At 47.7% G+C, this 18,771-nt stretch overlaps 1 protein-coding gene across 4 annotated transcripts in view; it reads right to left on the bottom strand.

The window, feature by feature from the left end:
* Iqsec2 (IQ motif and Sec7 domain ArfGEF 2) overlaps positions 1-16,417 on the bottom strand; it is a 105,012-nt gene extending 88,595 nt beyond the window's left edge. For 3 of the 4 annotated variants that reach the window (XM_070040436.1, XM_070040437.1, XM_070040438.1), the window contains exon 1: positions 15,443-16,417. In XM_070040436.1, coding sequence (XP_069896537.1) covers positions 15,443-16,149 — 707 coding nt within the window. In that variant the 5' untranslated portion in view covers positions 16,150-16,417. The remainder of the gene's footprint in view (positions 1-15,442) is intronic. The other variant, XM_070040435.1, reaches the window with a different exon arrangement.
* Between the last annotated feature and the right edge of the window lie 2,354 nt (positions 16,418-18,771).

Below are 18,771 nucleotides of genomic sequence, written 5' to 3'. Positions count from 1 at the left end.
AAATGGCCAAGTAAGCCTAGCTATAGAGACATCTCAGTAGAAGATTGATTTCCTATTAACTTATTAATAACTACAAAACAGAAAATATGAGAGAAAAGATAAAGCTGGCTAGCTCAACTGAAATACTGCTTGCCTAGTGTGTTTAAAGGACTGGGTTCTATCCCTAGCAGTATGGGGAAAAAAAGAAAGGAAAAAAATTGCTTGCCCTTGATGCTAGGAACATTTTCCTAGGAGTGTACACATTGTGACAGTGGAACTGTAGGAAACGAGGTACAATTATAGTAGACTATTTGGCCCTGCAATGAATAATAGTGACATCATCGTAATTACATAAATATTAGTGATCAACTTCCATAAGCAGATTTTGTAGATGAAGCACTAAAGAACTGATTTTTTTTTTTTTACAGAACACAATGTAAAATGTAGTCAAGCTTGCTGGATTCACAAATACAGAAAACAGGGGCTGGGAAGTTGACTCAGTGGTAGAGTGCTTGCCTTGCATGCATGACGCCCTGGGTTCAATTCCTCAGCAGCACATAAGCAGAAAAAGCCAGAAGTGGCGCTGTGGTTCAAATGGTAGAGTGCTAGCCTTGAGCTGAAGAGCTGAGGGACAGCGCCCAGAGTTCAGGCCCCATGACCGACCAAAAAAAAAAAAAAAATACAGAAAACAGAGCCTGAAGCTGAGTGCTGGTGGTTCATGCTTGTAATACTAGCAACTCAGGAGGCTGAGATCTGAGGATCATGGTTCAAAACCAGCCTGGGCAGGAAAGTCTGTGAAATTCTTTTTTTTTTTTTTTTGGGGGGGGGGGGTCCGGTCGTGGGGCCTGAACTCTGGGCCTGGGCGCTGTCCCTCAGCTCTTCAGCTCAAGGCTAGCGCTCTACCACTTTGAGCCACAGCGCCACTTCTGGCTTTTTTCTTTTTGCTTATGTGTTGCTGAGGAATCGAACCCAGGGCCTCATGCATGCAAGGCAAGCGCTCTACCACTGAGCCACCTTCCCAGCCCATCTGTGAAATTCTTATATCCACTTAGCCATAAAAAAAAAAAAAACAGAAATGGAACTGTGATTCAGGACAGTGCCCAGGCCTTAAGTTCAAGCCCCAGGTCTGGTACAAAAGAAAGAGGGAGAGGGAGGCAGGAAGGGAGGAAGGGAAAGGAAAACAGAGCCTGAAAAGTGGAAGGAGAGGAGGGATAGAGGGAAGGATGGGCTACTATGTCTGTAAGCGAGTGATCAAGAGACTATGGATCCATGCACTGGTGGCTCCTGCCTGTAATCCTAGCTATTTAAGAGGCTGAGATCTGAGGATCCTGGTTCAAAGCCAGTTGGGACAAACAAAAACAAAATCTGTGAGACTCTTATCGCCAATTAACCAGCACAAGGCTGGAAATAGAAGTATGGCTCAGTGGTAGAGCATCAGCCTTGAGCAAGAAAGCCAAGAGAGAATATGAGGCCCTGAGTTCAATCTCAATACGGGCACACACACACATACACTCTCTCTCTCTCTCTCTCTCTCTCTCTCTCTCTCTCTCTCTCTCTCTCTCTCTCTCTTTCTCTCTCTCTCTCCACTACAGAAAATCAGAGGAATAAGAAATCACAGTATGAAATAAATATAACCAAATAGAGAAACTTAAATAATAACACAGGTTTCAAAATTTGGCATGAGGGAAAGAGTCAAGTATTGCAAGTAAGCTTAATTTTCATTTGTCATAAGAGGAAGAAATAAAGAAACAATGCTTTGTATTTACATATAAAAACATTTTTATGTTTATATATCAAATAAAACACTCTGAATATGATGAAATATAATATTTTCATAAAATGCAAGGTCAAGTTTTCATATAAAAGCACACAATGTACCTTGATCAGATTCACTTCTCCATCACTCGCCTTCATCCCTCCTCCCTGCTTCCCAAGCTAATGTCATCAAGCTTTATTGTTCCATTTTCACACATGCACATAAAGTATTTTGACCATTAAAATGGCCTCCTGCTGGGCATTGGTGGCTCACATACTTGCAATCTTAACTACTCATGAGGCTGAGATCTGAGGATTGCAGTTCAAAGCCAGCCTGGGTAGGAAAGTCTATTAAGACTCATAATCTCCAATTAAACATCAAAAAATAAAAATAAAAGGACCAGAAAGCCGGGTGCTGGTGGCTCATGTCTAATCCTAGCTACTCAGGAGGCTGAGATCTGAGGACCATGACTCAAAGCCAGCCTGGGCAAGAAAGTCCGTGGAACTCACCTCCAATTAACCACCAGAAAACTGGAAGTAATGCTGTGGCTCAAGTGGTAGAGCACTAGCCTTGAGCTGAAGAGCTGAGGGACAGCACCCAGGCCCAGAGTTTAAGACCCACAACCGAAACAAACAAACAAACAAAAAGACCAGAAGTGGAGTTGTGGCTCAAGTTGTAAAAATGATAGTCTTAAACACAAAAGCTCTGGGACAGTGTTCAGGCCCTGAGTTCAAGTCTCAGAACCAGCACAAAAAAGTGGCCTCTATGGGCAGGGAAGTGGGAGGCAGAAAGATGCTGGCTTTTTTCCCTTTTCATCTTATAGCTTGAACTAAGGGCTTCCCACTGTCCTTTGGATTTCTTGCTCAACGCTGATGCTCTACCACTGAATCATACTTCCATTTCCAGACTTTTATTGGTTAATTGGAGAAAGAGTCTCATAGACTTTCCTGCCCAGGCTGGCTTTGAATCAGGATCCTCAAATCTCAGCCTCCTGAAAGCTAGGATTACAAGCATGAGCTACTGGCTTCTGGCTTTTTTCCCCTTTTATCAGTACTAAGGATTGAACTCAGGATCTCAAGTTTGCTAGGCAGGTGCTACTGCTGGGTCATGCCTACAGCTACCTCTACCCCCTGTACCCTAATTATTTTTGAGACAGGATCTCATTATGTAGTCCAAACTGTCCTCCCAAGTGCTGAGATGTACCACCATACCAGGAAAGATGTTGGCTTTTTACTACATATGTCCATATGTACGGTTTGCCTTTTAAAAATTGTGTATATGGTATATGATCTCATTTCTATATGGAAGCTAAAGTGTTGGTTGATTTTATGGACGTAAAAAATGGCATTTACAGAGGCTGGGAAAGGGCATGGGAGAGAGGAAGATGGAGAGAAGATGGTTAACAGGTACAGGGGTGCTAGTGGATAGGAGAAATAACTTCTGTTCTATAGCACAGTGGGAAAACTATGCTTGACAACAAAGGAATATTTCAAATTAGGTAGTACAGAGATTTTGAATATCACTAATAAAGAGAAACATTAGATGTCTGAGGCAATCTGCTGATCATCCTGATCTGATCAATATACATTATATACATGTATCTAAATATCACACTATATGCCATAAATATTTATCATTATTTTGTGTCCAAAATAAATACACATTTTTTGGGGGGTCCAGTCATGGGGCCTGAACTCTGGGCCTGGGCGCTGTCCCTCAGCTCTTCAGCTCAAGGCTAGCGCTCTACCACTTGAGCCACAGCGCCACTTCCGGCTTTTTTTCTTTTTGCTTATGTGGTGCTAAGGAATCAAACCCAGGGCCTCATGCATGCAAGGCAAGCGCTCTACCAGAGTCACCTTTCCAGCCCCTAAATACACATTTTTTGTTGGGCTTGGGGACTGAACTCGGCCTGGGTGCTGTCCCTCAAGGCTAGCACTGTACCACTTTGACCCACAGCTCCATTTCCAGTTTTCTGGTGGTTAACTGGATATAAGAGGCTCATGGACTTTCTTGCCCAGGCTGGCTTTGAACCATGATCCTCAGATCTCAAACTCCTGAATAACTAGGATTACAGGGGGTGAGCCAACAGTTCCTGGCTTAAATATACATTTTTAAATGTATATATGGGGCTGGAGATGTGGCTACAGTGGTAGAGCACCTGCCTAGTAAGTACAAAAAACAAAAAAGTATATTTTTATTTCTTTGATTTATATATTTTTTAGGTGATGTTATCTCATGTTGCCGGGGCTGGCTTTGAAATCATGGGTTCAAATGATCCTTGTACTTCAGCTTCCCAAGTAGCTGAGACTATAGATGGGCACTACCTGGAGTGGCTTTGCTTTTATTTCTAAATGCAAGTCCTTTTCCTTTGGACCCATTTCCTATACTGTACATACAAAATGGAGAGAAATGATGGTTATGGATAATAGAAAGGTCCTAGTCTCCAATCTTTGCTTCCATTTAGAGCAATAGCAAGAGGGGTGGGTGAAGATGTGGCTCCTAAGCAACACTTTGGCTCCCTCTGATCATCACAGAGCTATCTTTCCCAGCTCCTACCTTTGCCATCCTGTCCTTTTCAAATCTCTCCATTACCAGTCCAGCCCCTCCAGCCTTTCATTCATTCAACTATTTACACGTATTAGTTGTTTATACCTGCCTGAGTCACAAAGGATTGGAGGTTGCTTACTCCAAGAATACAGATAAAGACAGAACAGAAATTGAACTGGAAAAATAAGAACTGAGAGAGAGAAACCATGATGCTAGAGCTATACTTCAAACTAACTGGTGGTGGAGGCAAGAAAGAAGACAGAATGATCTGTGACAGCCCCTATTAGTAAGGAGAGAATATATCAGCTCTTGAGGGAAGCCAAGCTTTGCCTAGCACTGGGTTCTTCCAGTCGTTGTTCATAGGTGATTTCATAAAAGAGCACATAGAAGTTATCAGAAAATGTCATCCAAATTAAGCTTGAGAGATGGGCTTATTACCCCATTTTATAGATGGGGAAATGAAAGCTAGGAAAACATAAAATGGCCTCACTGAAGTCACCTAGAAGGTGGGGAAAAGAGTCTGGGTTCAAACTCAAATCTGTCTGTCTCCCAAGCTCATTCTTCCATCAGGATCCCAAAACAAAAGGCCTGGACCAAAGAATGTCTGGATATATTTATGGCAGATTCAGCCCTATTTTCTTTTTATGAAAAAAAGAAGGGGGGGTGGGCAGGCTTAGCTGTCAGGCCAGAAATTGCTTCTGAGCTGCTTCAGATACATTAAACAAGTCCATCTAAGGCAAAAATCAGCCAGAAGGAGGCTGGGCCTGGGCTGGGTAGAGAAGAGATGTGGGGGTTTACTTCCCAGAGATGAATCTAGAAGCTTTGCTGAGAAGCTGGAACAGAGCAGAGGGCCTGTCTGCCATCCAAGCAGCACCCTCTTTAGGTGATGTCTTTTCATCGTCTTGTTCTCAACAAGCCATCCAACCTCTATGCTCCCTGGAGGGTGTCATCCAGGTGTCTGACACAATGGCCCACACCACCTTCCTACAATTTCAGGGCAGAAAACACCACATATAAAGTGACCCTTCCAATCAGAACACTCTTCTGCTTACACCTCTTGTGGTCTTATACAAGTCCTTTTTCTCTTTCTCTTTTTCTCAGTTTTCCCACCTATGAAATGAACACCTAGAGCTGGATGATTTTTCTGTGCCTTTCTAGTTCAGAGTTTTTTTAATCTTTAAATGCTGATATCATTATAACTGTACTGGTCATGGCTGCTGGCTGCTTCTCTGAGCTCCTGCACTGGGCCATACTCCAGCTATCACGGCACTTGTCAGGGCATTGTCATTATCATTCTCTCCCAAGCTTCAAACCCTATGTTGGATAGATTAGAGGGGGTGGGAGAATAATGGGAAAGGTGACACTGATCAAGATTCATTGTATTCATAAATGGACATGGTGAATTGAAACCCCTTTGCACAACTAAAGATAATAAAACATAAATTATGAAAGCAAACAGCTGGGCACTGGGGGCTCACACCTGTAATCCTATCTACCCAAGAGGCTGAGATCTGAGGATCACTGTTCAAAGTCAGCCAAGATAGGAAAGTCAGTGAGACTCTTATCTCCAATTAACCATCAAAAAGCCAGAAGGTAGAGCTGTGACTCAATTGGTAGAGCATCAGCCTTGAGTGAAAAAGCCAAAGAACAGCACCCAGACCCTGAGTTCAAGCCCCAGTGCCAGTAAAAACACAAAACAACAACCAAAAAATAAAAACCCTTCTCTGTTGGCTGCCGGTTCCTGACAGCATGAAGCTCCTGAGGTGACGAGTCACATGTCCTCATGATTCCAGCTGGTCAAGTCTGCAGGTTCCTTCTCCGCTCTGACCCTGTCTCCCACTTGCTATTATAGTTTGTTTTGAACTAGTAAATGTGCCCCTTCTCTCCACATATACCCTGAGCATTCACTCTTGCTCTCCCTTGACCTTTTGTCCCTGATTCCCAGCAACCCACACACTATCCTCCTTCGTTAAGCTAACTCCTCCTCATCTTCTGAGTCTCACTTCAGGGATCATCTCCTCCAGGAAGCCCTCCCTGAAAGTCTGGGCAGATATCCCTCCATTGAGCACCAACAGCACCCCCCACCCCCAGTGGCCCCTTTGGCATAGCAAACTACATATCAAATGTCATTTCCTTTGCCAGTCCTGGGGCTTGAACTCAGGGCCTAGGCACTGTTCCTGGGCTTCTTTTGATCAAGGATAGCACTCTACCACTTGAGCCACAGCGCCACTTCTCACTTTTTTTTGTTTATGTGGTACTGAGAAGTCAAACCCAGGGCTTCATGCATGCTAGGCAAGCACTCTATACTAAGCCATATTCCCAGCCCCTACACATCAAATTTCAATCATCTGTTTCCATGAGCACATTCTCCACCTGTGAGTATCCTGAATCCACCAAAATCTGCCTGTGAGGGCACAGGCGTGGTACACACTAGGTATACAAATATGCCCTATACTGACATCTCACTCAGAATTGTGGGAAACTCCCACATGATCTCTCTCTCTCTCCTGCCCTCCCACAGCAAGAAACTTTACAAAGTTATCATTAATAATGCCTATTGCTGAATAAATACATGCTGCCTGATGAGCATATGCACTATGTTATCTTACTTAGTTTTCACAATAACCACAATGAGGGAGGTTGACCATGATGTGGCCTGCATGCACACAGGATATGCAATTGTGTGAGATGTCTCCTGCTTCTAAAAGGATACTTTGGGCCAGACACTGGTGGCTCTTGCCTGCAATCCTAGTTACTCAAGAGGCTGAGACATGAGGCTCGTGGTTCCAAGCTAGCCCTGGCAGAAAAGTCTCTGAGATACTTATCTCCAATTAACCACTCAAAAACTGAAAGTGGTGCTGTAACTCAAGTGGTAGAGCACTAGTGTTGAGCACAAAGAAGCTCTTAGCCAGAGCCCAGGCCTTGAGTTCAAGCACCACAGCCAACAAAAAAATAAATGAATGAATGAATGAATAAAAGGATACATTGGGGAAATTAAGGTACTTTTCCTCACAGATCCTGTGACAATTATCTTTTACAGTGATAGGGATCCAACTCAAGGCCTTGCATATTCAAGGCAAATGCTCCTCCGCTGAGCTATACTTCAACCCTTAATAAGCAATTCTAAAATAGTTATACAGAGGTAAACAATGGTTTGATTCAGATAAATGCAGCACACTGTATATGATCTCGGTATGGTTCCATATTGAGATCCAGATGAAAACCTTAATACCTATGACTACGCAGTCATATTACCCCTTAAGAAGGGGTTCAATTACTACATGTCAATTAAAAATAAATAGGATAGTTTGTAAAAATCACATGGCTCCAAAGAAATGAAGCATGTATTAGCGAAATGGTACCTCTCAGGTAATAGTAGTGCTAAATTTACATCTAAAAGGTTAGAGGAACTGTCCTGATCAACTGTGGAGCTATGGTGTGTCATCTTCATTTGGAATAAGATGTGAAGCAGCTCTCTTGATGTTTTGTTTGCTGTACTCCACCTCTAGGGGGCAGAGCAGTCTCACCTATTATTTTCCATTCTCAGCCCTCAGCTTTCTGACTTGATTAGGACCTTGATGACTATAAGAACCCATACAGAGAGAGAGAGAGAGAGAGAGAGAGAGAGAGAGAGAGAGAGAGAGAGAGAGAGAGAGAGAGAGAGAGAGAGAGGAGAGAGACAGAGAGACAGAGAGAGAGACAGAGAGACAGAGAAACAGAGAAACAGAGAAAGAGAGAGAGAGAAACGAGGCCCTGAGTTCAAGCCCCAGTCTCTCTGTCTCTCTCTGTCTCTCTGTCTCTCTGTCTCTCTGTCTCTCTGTCTCTCTCTGTCTCTGTCTCTGTCTCTGTCTCTGTCTCTGTCTCTGTCTCTCTCTCTCTCTCTCTCTCTCTCTCTCTCTCTCTCTCTCTCTCTCTCTCTCTCTCATCAGTTTTGGGGCTTGAACTCAGGGCCCAGGCACTGTTCCTGAGCTTCTTTGTTGCTCAAAGCTAGCACTCTACCACTTGAGCCACTTCTGGCTTTTTCTGTCTATGTGATACTGAGGAATTTAACCCAGGGCTTCAAGCATGCTAGGCAAGCACTCTATCACTGAGCCACATTCTCTACCCTCAAGTTCTCTCTTTTGCTCAAGACTGCTACTCCACCTCTTGAGCCACACCTCCTAATTGGAGATAAGAGTCTCACAGACTTTCCTTCCTGGGCTGGCTTCAAACTATGATCTTCAGATTTCAGCCTTCTGGGTAGTTAGGATTATAATAATGTGCTACTGCGCCTGGCTTCCTGATGCATTTTTATTTGGGAAGTAAGGGAGTGGGGAAACTCATGAATCTATTGTATCAGAAAATACAATTTTATCTTCATGTGCTGCTGGAGAAAATTGAGGTTCTGAAAGTGCAATGTTGCCTAGAATCATACTAAGTCCTTCATATCTCAAGTTCTCTAAGGGCTCCCAGGTTCTAGGAGCTTCAGCTAGTAAACATTTTGGAATGAGCTTCCCCTTGTAAATTCTCTCAGCATTGATGCTTGAGAAACCAAACAGCATTTGGAAGCTTGAGTAACTATCAAATCATCCTGCCCTAAACAACTTCCCCTCAAGAGGAAATAAGTCATTTATTTATTCATCATTCTTCCCCATGATCAATGTTTATTATCCTGCCAGGGAATGCAGCAGGAAAAGAGTCAATGGGGCCAAGTCTTATTCCTACTCCAAAATACTGAGCCAGGTGCCGGTGGCTTACACCTATAATCCTAGCTACTCAGGAGGCTGAGATCTGAAGATCTCAGTTCAAAGCCAGCCCAGGCAGGAAAGTCCATGAAACTCTTATCTCCAATAAGCTGCCAGAAAACCGGAAGTGGCGCTGTGGCTCAAGTGGTAGAGCGCTAGCCTTGAGCTGAAGAGCTGATGGATAGTGCTCAGATCCACAGTTCAAGCCCCATGACTGACAAAAACAAACAAACAAAATACTGTGCCCAGCACTGAGTCTAAGCTCAATTAAGATTTGATGAATACAAAAGGAAGAAGAAATTTGGGACTGATGGCTTATACCTGAATCCTAGCTACTTAAGGAAGCTAAGATCTGAGATCATGGTTTGCTGCCAGCATGGGCAGTTGAGTCTGAGATTCTTATCTCCAATTAACTACCAAAAAGCTGGAAGTGGAGCTATGGCTCACGTAGCAGAGTGCCAGCCTTAAAGAAGAAAATTAAGGGATAGCTCCCAGGCCCAGCTGGGAGTTAAAGTCCCAGTACTAGCACCAAGGGAAAAAAAAAGAGGAAGAGGAGAACAAGGATAAAAAGAAATGATGGGTAACTAGGCAGCTTCACATTGGCCTTGCAGGACTATCCGCAGGTCCTGTTTATGTCTTAGCTCCATTCAGAACAGATGAATTTGCATCAAGGGTCAAGACCATGACATGACATGGCCCTGGGATCATAGGAAGAAATAACAATGAGCAGACTGTATGTCTCTAAAGTCTCATCCAACTCTGATTCTCTGCCACTCTATGAATTGAGAGCTAGGTGGGTGTGAGAAGCAGAGAGAACAAAGGCCCAGTGGCTCCAGGGAGCATGAGGAAAAAGCCACAGAAAAGCCAGGAGAATTCTGAACTTGTCATTTCTCTCATTAGGAGTCCCAGAATAAAGGAAAATGAGTTACCTAGCCATCAGCTAATTAGGACTTAACCAGACATCCATTTGTCTACTGAGTAGCTACTATGTGCTGTGCCTTGTGTTTCTAAGCTCCTTACCTTTAACCATACCCTCCGTACCTAGCCAGGTTCTAACCCTCAACAACATATGCGCCAGTTACATCTGAATCCCTTTAGGAGCTCTCAGTCCAGTACAGGAGAGACAAGACGTAAACAACGACAAAGGCATAAAAGACTGCTTATTGCAAACGGTGGGGATGAACTGAGCATCAAGAGGGACCACTGAATAAACACAAAAGAGATCACAGGCGAGTTCATCTTAGAAACTGGGTGGAGCAATCCCAGAGAAGGGAACAGCAGGAGACAAGACTGAAGAAGGCCTGGATTGGCTAATGATGGGACACATATCAGGGTAGCTGGAGCACAGCTAATGGGAAAGAGGTACAAAAAGATGAGAGAAGGAAAGCTGGGGGACAGACCTTATGGGAGAGATGCACAGCAGGGAGAAGTTTTCAGGCCCAAGAGACAGTGAAAGTCTAGGAGCTAGACTACTTAACATGGCTTGGCCCTGCCTCATCAGAGACTTGACAGAGCAATAGGAGGGGTGGTCAGGGCCTATGGAAAAATCCAGGTGATCACGAGAAGTCTGCCTGACTGGTTCTAGGAGCTCTGTAGGTGGCAAAGCCAGAGCCATACCTGGAGTGGCCTCCCTGTCTTGAAATCCCACTTATGGGAATGAAAGATGTACCACAGGTTTGAGAGTCATATAGTTCTGGGCCCCATTCAGCTATGTAACTGCAGGCAGGCCCCTCTATTTATCTCCTCAGCTGAAAAAGGACGATAACAGTAACACCCACCTGGAAGGAACCATGTATAAATGAGGTAAGAAACAATATTACACAGGGCAGGTGAGCATATCAGCAGAACCTGGAGCCCCCCCTCCCTCCCCCACCCTTAGTTCCTCCTAGCTCCTTCAGATTCTGCCACTTCTTCATTGGGTGACCTTGACTATGTGATCCAACCCTTCTCTCTGAGCCTCAGTTTCCTCATTTGTAAAATGGTGCTACGAACAATCCCTACATGAACGGATTCCTGTGAAGACAGAATGAATTACTACATGCGAAGCGCTTAGAACAAACAGTGCCTGGCACACACAATAAAATGCGCTTGAAAAATGTTCGCTATTATTATATAAAACCACACAGAGTGGTGCCTGACACACAGAAGGCTAAGACTCTCTGTAAATGCACTGGTGGCCTCTTCATCATGCTTCAGGCCTCTTCTCTGCTTTTAGCAATTCAGACACCAGAGTAGGCAAGAGGAAGACAAAGAAAGAAAGGCTAGCAGGTGGCAAGCTTGGATCAGGTGTCTTCCTCCCACTACCCCCTCCACTGGACGCTGGAAAACACACTCACCCTCCTTCAAAGCCCACTCTACCGCTGCCCAGATCCTCTATTAGTGGCCCGGCCTGATCCCTCTATCCACTCTACCCTCAGCATCATCTCTATGGGATGATTGGGCCCACAACCCTGTCTCCCTGTCTGGTGGCAGGGGTGGGGGGGGGGTGTCTAGAAGTGCCAAAAGCATGGTGTTTGCCCAGCCTGGTGGCCCCTCCTGCTTTGTGTACACAGCCAAAAAAAATGTTTGTAGATGACAACAACCCCATTCTTTCCCCAGATCTAGACAGAGAAGCAAGACTCCTCTAATTCTCATTAAACCTAACATTATCATTTCCTCCCACACGAGCATAATGCTCACAACACAGTTGGAGGGGTGTTAATAGAAGAAGGGGAGACCCCCCCCCAGGCAAAGGACTCAAGATCCCTGAAAAGAGACAGACTTCCCCACAACCTCTCCCCAGGCTCACTCATTTCCTCTTGGTGGCTTCAACCCCTGTGAGGAACAAGCTGACACACCACCTGCGGAGGACAGCCCAGCAGACACCACGCATTGTCCTGGCTGTCAAGCACACCAGCCTGGCCCTTCAATTTCTGTCTCCAAATGTGTGCCCATTTGTGGGGGTGGGTACGGGGCAGAGAATAGAGAATTATCTTCATATAAGCTACAGGCCACCACTGCCCACAGCAAAGGCAAAGGTGGGCCCATGCAAACCAATATGGGAATGTAGCTTTCTCCAGTGTGGGACATTCAGCAATGGCCCTTGGCATGCCTATAAATTATACCAAGCTCAGAACTGCAGGGGGGGCAGGCCAAGATCAACAACAAAAGCAGAACTCTCCCCTAATCATGGCAGAGGGTGAGGTGGACAATTCCAGTAAAAGAATCGAAGCACTAGTCTGGACCAATAATTAGTAAACAATACACAAACAGGAACTTTACATACAGAGGACCAGTGACCCAAAGAGGTAGAGACTCATGTCACTCACCCTATGCAGCACTGGAAAGCCACACCCAGAGCACAGCAGAAGAGAACCTGACATCCTGGAACCCATTCAGAAAAGACAGTGCAGTAGGGTGGGGGAGTCCTGGGTGGCTGTTGTGGATAGGGACAGACAGAACAGCTGATGTCCAATGCAGGCAAGGGAAAGTTTCCAAGATTGGGAATCTATCATATTCAGCATGACCTCTGGTGGGCTTTGCTTCTCAGAGCTCTCAGTTTCTTCTATTATAACATGTAGGTGGTGGTGACAGACATACTAATAGGGTGCTTGCAAGGGCTAAAAGAAAGTCCCTTGGTAGAATGGTCTCCCAACCAGCTGCAGCTCAGTCCAGGCCCCACGCTCCCCTCTTTGTCCACCAGAGGGAGCCAGGGGACCAGGAGCGCCCAGTCTGTATCAGCTCTGCTTGTCCTCCCCCAATTCTGCAGCCTCTGCTGCTGAACTCCCACCCTGCCTGCCCGCGCTTCTAGCGCAGCCTTCTCACCCACTCCTTACAAACCCAGAACAGGCCTAGCAGGGGGAGTCGCTAGCAATTGCAGTGGTTGGCAGCAATGGCGACTGCACTGCCAGGTCCTCAACATCCTGGCCAAGGAGGAGAGTGGAAAAGAGGAAAAACAGCTTTCTTTTCTCCCCATTGACTCTCCCAAAGCATCTGAACTCATCTCTTCTTGTTCAAACCCTCTAGATATCTAAGGCTTTCTGGGCCTTCCCTAGTTCAGTACCTATCCTGAGGCTGAGGGACTCCTAGGAGCTGGAAAGCTCTAGTGAACAAATAAATAAAATGCCCCGGAAACCAGCAGGCTGCCTGTTCTAGTCCCAGCTCCACTAGCAACTAGTAGCATACTCTTGAACCAGGACCATTAGTCTTAGAGCCTCAGTGTCCCCATACCTAAAATGGAGTTGCTAACGCTCACTGTCTAGGGCTTGTTGTGAGACCAAAGGAGGTAATCAGGGATATGCAAACAGTTAATAGACGGTTGAGAAATTCAAAGTACTACCTAAACCCCTTTATTAATCCAGTGGGAAATGTGAAGCAAGGAAATCCAACCAGCAACCTGGAAGATACACAAAAAGAAGGAAGGGCCAAGAAACAGGACTGCAAGAATGGAAGCAAAGCAAATGGGCTTCCAGCCAGCCAAGAGATTTCAGGCCTGGGTCTGCAGGATCAGATGGAGAATCTGAGGGCAATGGCATCTGAAAATCAGGGAAGACTCAGGTTATCTCCCTGGGTCTTCCATCTGATTCCAGAATTAGACCTTCTCTAGTTCTCTCAGACTTCACTTGGCCTCTGCTAGTGGACATATCCAGCCAGCCACTAACACTCATCCCCCCCCCCCCATCCCTTGAGGCAATCAATCTACTGCATCACCACCAACCAGGTTAGAAAGTTCTTCCTGATTTTACCGCAAACGTTCTCACTGTTCTTGTTTCTGCTTCCTGGAGCCATACCTGATGAAGCTGCTCTTTTATTTCAAGTCTGACCCCTCTAGAAAAGTGTTCTGCAGTAAGCCTTGAGGATCACAGCACTATATCCAGTCTTTCTCTGCACCCACCCCTACCATGGCCCTCTCTTGAATGGGCCTTGATCTCACTTGCATTCTTCTTCCAGTTCAGTTCCCCAAGGTGTGCATGGCCAGTCCTCTGGGAATAGGCTCTAAGCATCCCTGCCCAGGCAGGTGAGATCTTCCAGACTAGTCTGGGGCACTCTAACCCCAAGACTCAAATGAGAGTGTGCTGCAGTGGAGCCTAGCTGAGCCCTAAAGCTGCAGCTGCTGCTCCTGGGGCCCAGCCATCTCAACCCAGCACCCCAGCCTGCTGCCTCACCATGGGGGAGTTGCAGAGAGCTGTCTCCCAGCAGATTTCCTGAGGCAGAAGGCTTCCCCACCCCCAGCCCAGCCTCCAAGAGACACTCCACTGGTTGTGGCACATGGTAGGACCAGCTGAGCAGTGAGAGGAGGGGGAAGTCTGTCCATTCGCTAGAGGACTTCAGACTTGCTCTGTAGTGTGGCTGGATTAGTCAAAGAACCATGGAATGCAAGCTGGAGGGGTCCTTAAAGAGCATCCAAGGCAGGCTTGTCTCTCAAAAGATATAGGGGAACTGAGGACTGAGAGAGGATGGGACTTAGTCAAGGTCACAAAGCCAATCTGCAGCAGAGCTAGAAGGGGAACCCAGTTCCTCGAACTCCCAGTTCAGTGGTCTTTCCCATACAGCAGAAAAGCAGTAAGGGAGCACCCCTGTGAACCCTACACGCCCTTGACTCTCTCCACCTGATACATTTATCCCACCCAGCTCATGATGAGAGATCTGTGTGGAAGAAGTGGACCCTGCCCATGTCCCACCAACCCAGGAAATATTGCCAAGGTGTCCCAAATTGACAGACACACAAGACTCCAAAACAGGAACTGGAGCCGATTCATTGGGAGGGAGAGCTATAGACTTTTCTTCGTTAGTAGGGCTCTTTAAATGGGTGTTGTTTTTCATGAAGGGTGGAGAGGGGATGGACTTTGAGGAACTAGCCAAGGGCCTGGCCTCCATCTTTGCTCCCCCATCTTTGCTCCCCCTCTGGCCAGGATGTACTGCAGTTCCCCTCAGAGGGATGTCTCAGCCTCCAGCAGCCATTCTGGTCCCCACCTGCCTTCCTGGGAGAGGAGGGAACAGAGGCAGCCAGGAGAGAGGCAATCAGGCAAATAGAAAGGAAAAAAAATGGGAAGGGGGGTTTCTCTCCCTTGAGGCTCTTGAGTTGATACCATCACTAACAACGAAGGGGGGGGGCCAAACTGCACAGCCTAAATAAATAAATGAATGAAAAGCCTTCCTCTAGCCAAGGATATACAGCCAGAGATTTGAAGAAGTGGAGCTGGACAGGTGATGATTGCTCGAGTCCCTCCCTGGCCTCAGTCCTGGGAAAAAGAGACGCCAGCACTCATCCGGACAGCCCAGTGTGCAGTGAGTGCCTAGGGCAAGGGTGTCGGCAGGATGAGGCAGACGTGGCTTTTTCCAGGTTGGGACAGAAGAACAGGATATGGAAATCAAGCACTGGCTTCTTACTTTATCATCTGGACAAGTTGCAGGGGGGGGAGGGGGAGAGCGGGGAGGATATAAGCATAGTCCTTACTTTCTCTGGAGGGTGGTAGCCGGGCTGGTGCTGGTACTGGTGCTGTGGCCTCCACCAGCCCCGGGGCTGGAGCTCCTGGATGCGCCACGGCTCAACTGGCCACGTTCCCGCGGTGGCCTCGGCCCCACGCCCACCGCCGCGGAATAGCCGGCTTCCTTCTCACGCCCTGGGTGCGCTGGCCCGGTCTCCCGCCCGCCACGCTCACGACCCAGGGCTGGGTTGTCGTGGTGCAGGTGGCATTGGGCCACATCGCGTTCGCGGGCTGTGTAACCGGTGGTATCCTGGAGAGGATAGGAAGCGTCCCGCTCCTTGTCCCGATACACAGCTTCCCGGTTCTGGTAGGTGCCATCCCGGTTCGGATAAGCCACGTCCCGGGCCGCCTGGTGGAATTGGCTCTCCCGCAGCTCACGATGATGGAACTGGGTCTCACGTAGATTCTGGTACTGGCTTTCGCGACCGGGGCTATCCCGCGCGCCGTGGGGGTCCCGGTGCAGCTCCCCACGGTGCAGCTGGCTCTCCTCCCGCAGGTCCCGGTTCTCCTGGGTGAGCTGGTCCAACTGGCCCTCCAGCTCTTCGATGCGCCGCCGCTGGGTCTCCAGCAGCTGCTGCTGGCTCTCGATGATGTTGTTCAGCTCCAAGAGATACTCCACCGCCCTGTTGGGGCTCTCCGATCCCGGGCCGCCCGGGGGGCCCGACCCCGCCTCCATCCTGGCAGCCCAGGGACAAGGGAAGGGGCAAGAGAGCCCAGTCCCCGCTCGCTCACGGCGCCACCCTCCCCCGGGCCCAGCCGGGGGAGGGGGCCGGCGGGACGCAAGGGCGCGCACCGGGCTTGAGGGCCCGGGGGCCCGGGGGGGCCCGGGAGACAGCGCTGGGAACGGCGGCACAGGGAGCAGGAGCTGGAAGCTACCGCTGCCGCCGCCGCTGCCGCCGCCGCCGCCGCCGCCGCCGCCGCCACCGCCACGGGCTCGGGAGGACGCGGCCCACGGCGCTCCGCCCGCTGCGGAGTCACTGCGCAGCGCGGCCGCGCGGGACCGCCCCGGCCGCCGGCCCGCCCCCCACCCCTGCCCCCACCTTGCTCGCCTGGCCCGCCCCCGCAAGCCCCACCTGCGGCCGCCACCCGCACGCAGCTGGACTAGCCTCAAGCCACTAGTTGGCCCAGGTCAGCTGGGGCCAACAGCCTCATCTCAGCCTACAGATCCTTTCTATTTCATCCTGTCCCAGCAGGGGCTTCGCCTAACTGCCTAAACACACCTTCCATCCCACTTGGTTCCTCCATCCCTCAGGTCTGATCCACCAGGCCCAGGATGCTTAACCAAGCCATTCGAAGAACACCCATCCCACTCTCCAAGTTCAGGCAACCCACAGACTTCCCATCTTCTAGGTCTGCCAACTCTAACCAATATATCGGATTCCTCATTTCAGCCAACCCCTGAAGCTCCTACCTCAGGCCACTTCCCTCCAGCCCTCATCAGTCAGGAATCTCTAGGTCTCCCAACCTAGCCAGTTCCTGAACCATCGGAAATAGCCATGTGACTCTCCACCTCAGCCAGTCTGAAGTTGTCCCCAACCCAGACAGCTCCTGCAACTCCCAACTCCACACATGACAGCCATCTCCTACTCCAGCTAGTCCCTAAACTCTCCGTTCAAATCAATGCCCAGATCCCCTATCTCAACTACTCCTGGGGTCCTCCCACCAACGCTGACCTAGGATTTCCCCTTCCAGTCAGCCTTGAGATTATCCATCACAGCCAGACATGGAGTTAAACTCTTTTCAACCACTCCTCATTTTTTTCCCTCCCGTGAGAAAATGTTCTCTCCATTCATGCCATCATCACCATCCAATGAAACTGTACCCATCCTCAAAGACAACTCAAATGCCAGCTTACCGAGACCACCCTGCCTCTCCAGTGAGTTTATGTTCTGTCTCTCTCTTTCTCCCTTCCCCGTTCCCTCCCTCTTTCATTTTCCTCTTGACCTCCCACTCCCACTATACTTCCTCTGGTATTTGTAGGACAAGTGGAACTTGACAAGTGGAACTCAGCTTTATGACACATTTATTTATGTTCTTCTTTTAAATTTTCTTCCAGACCAAGCTCCTTAAAGCCAGAAACAAGTCTCCATTGATATTTGTGAGCAGGTTGGAATAGAGGGGAATACATGAGTTCTCTTTTTTTTTATTGGTATTAAGTAGTTGTATAAAGGGATTATAATTCCACAAGTCAGGTTATGAGCACAGTGCTTCTTCATTAATATCACCCTTTCCTTCGTTCCCCCATTTCTCCCCTCCTGTCCCTACCCTCAAGTTACATAGAAGCATAAGTTTTATAGTCAGACAAAACTGAGTTTAAATATCATCCTTTCCTCTGTGCACTTCCACTTCCCTATCAAGAAGTCTTAGCTGACAGGAGAGGTGCTGCCAAAACAACTTGCATAGAAAAGACAACCCATGGAATGGAAGAACATATCTGTTTGTTAAGGGATTTGACTATATATCAACAGCAAAGACAATCTGTGTGTGTGTGTGTGTGTGTGTGTGTGTGTGTGTGTGTGTGTGTGTGTGTGTGTGTGTGTGTGTGTGTGTGTGTGTGTGCTGTTCCTGGGACTATGTCTTAGGGCCTGAATGCTATCCCTGAGGGTTTTTTTGCTCAAGGCTAGAGTTCTACCACTGGAGCCACAGCTTTACTTCCAGCTTTTTGGTGGTTACTTGGAGATGAGTCTCATGGACTTTCCTGCCCAGGTTGGCTTTGAATTGCAGTCCTCCGATCTCAATCTCCTAAGTAGTTAGGATTACAGCATGAGCTACCAGTGCCAAACCAATGTAATCTTTGTTAAATGGGTAAACGAATTAAAAAAGAATCTGAGGATCTAGTTTTGAAGCCAGCATAGGCAGGAAAATCCATGAGATTCTTAAGTCCAATTAACCACCAAAAAAGCTGGAAGTAGAGCTGTGGCTCAAGTGTAGAGCACCAGCCTTAAGTGAAAAAGCTAAGGGAGAGTGTTGAGGCCCTGAATTCAAGCCCCGGTACCAGCACACATGCAAGCACTCACACATGCATACACACGTGCCTGTGCATGTGCACACACACAAAATTAACACAGATTCTCTTCTGTATTATGTGAGCATCTTCATCCTGTGCAATACAAGGGAGCTCATCTGGTTGGTCTGATGTAGTAGATTCTGGCCTAGGAAGCTCTGTGCCTAGTGAGGATCATTTTCTGAGAACATCCATGGGAGATCATGCCTGCCTGATCATCACTTCTACAGAGATTGAAAGGGAAAGGTAAGCAGCTATTGAAAAGGCAATGACTTACCAAGGAGGAAGTTCAAG

Source organism: Dipodomys merriami, unplaced genomic scaffold (genome assembly GCF_024711535.1).
Source record: "Dipodomys merriami isolate MVZ:Mamm:240054 unplaced genomic scaffold, mDipMer1.0.p SCAF_3, whole genome shotgun sequence".
Taxonomy (NCBI): domain Eukaryota; kingdom Metazoa; phylum Chordata; class Mammalia; order Rodentia; family Heteromyidae; genus Dipodomys; species Dipodomys merriami.
This window is presented reverse-complemented; position numbering and strand designations above follow the sequence as displayed.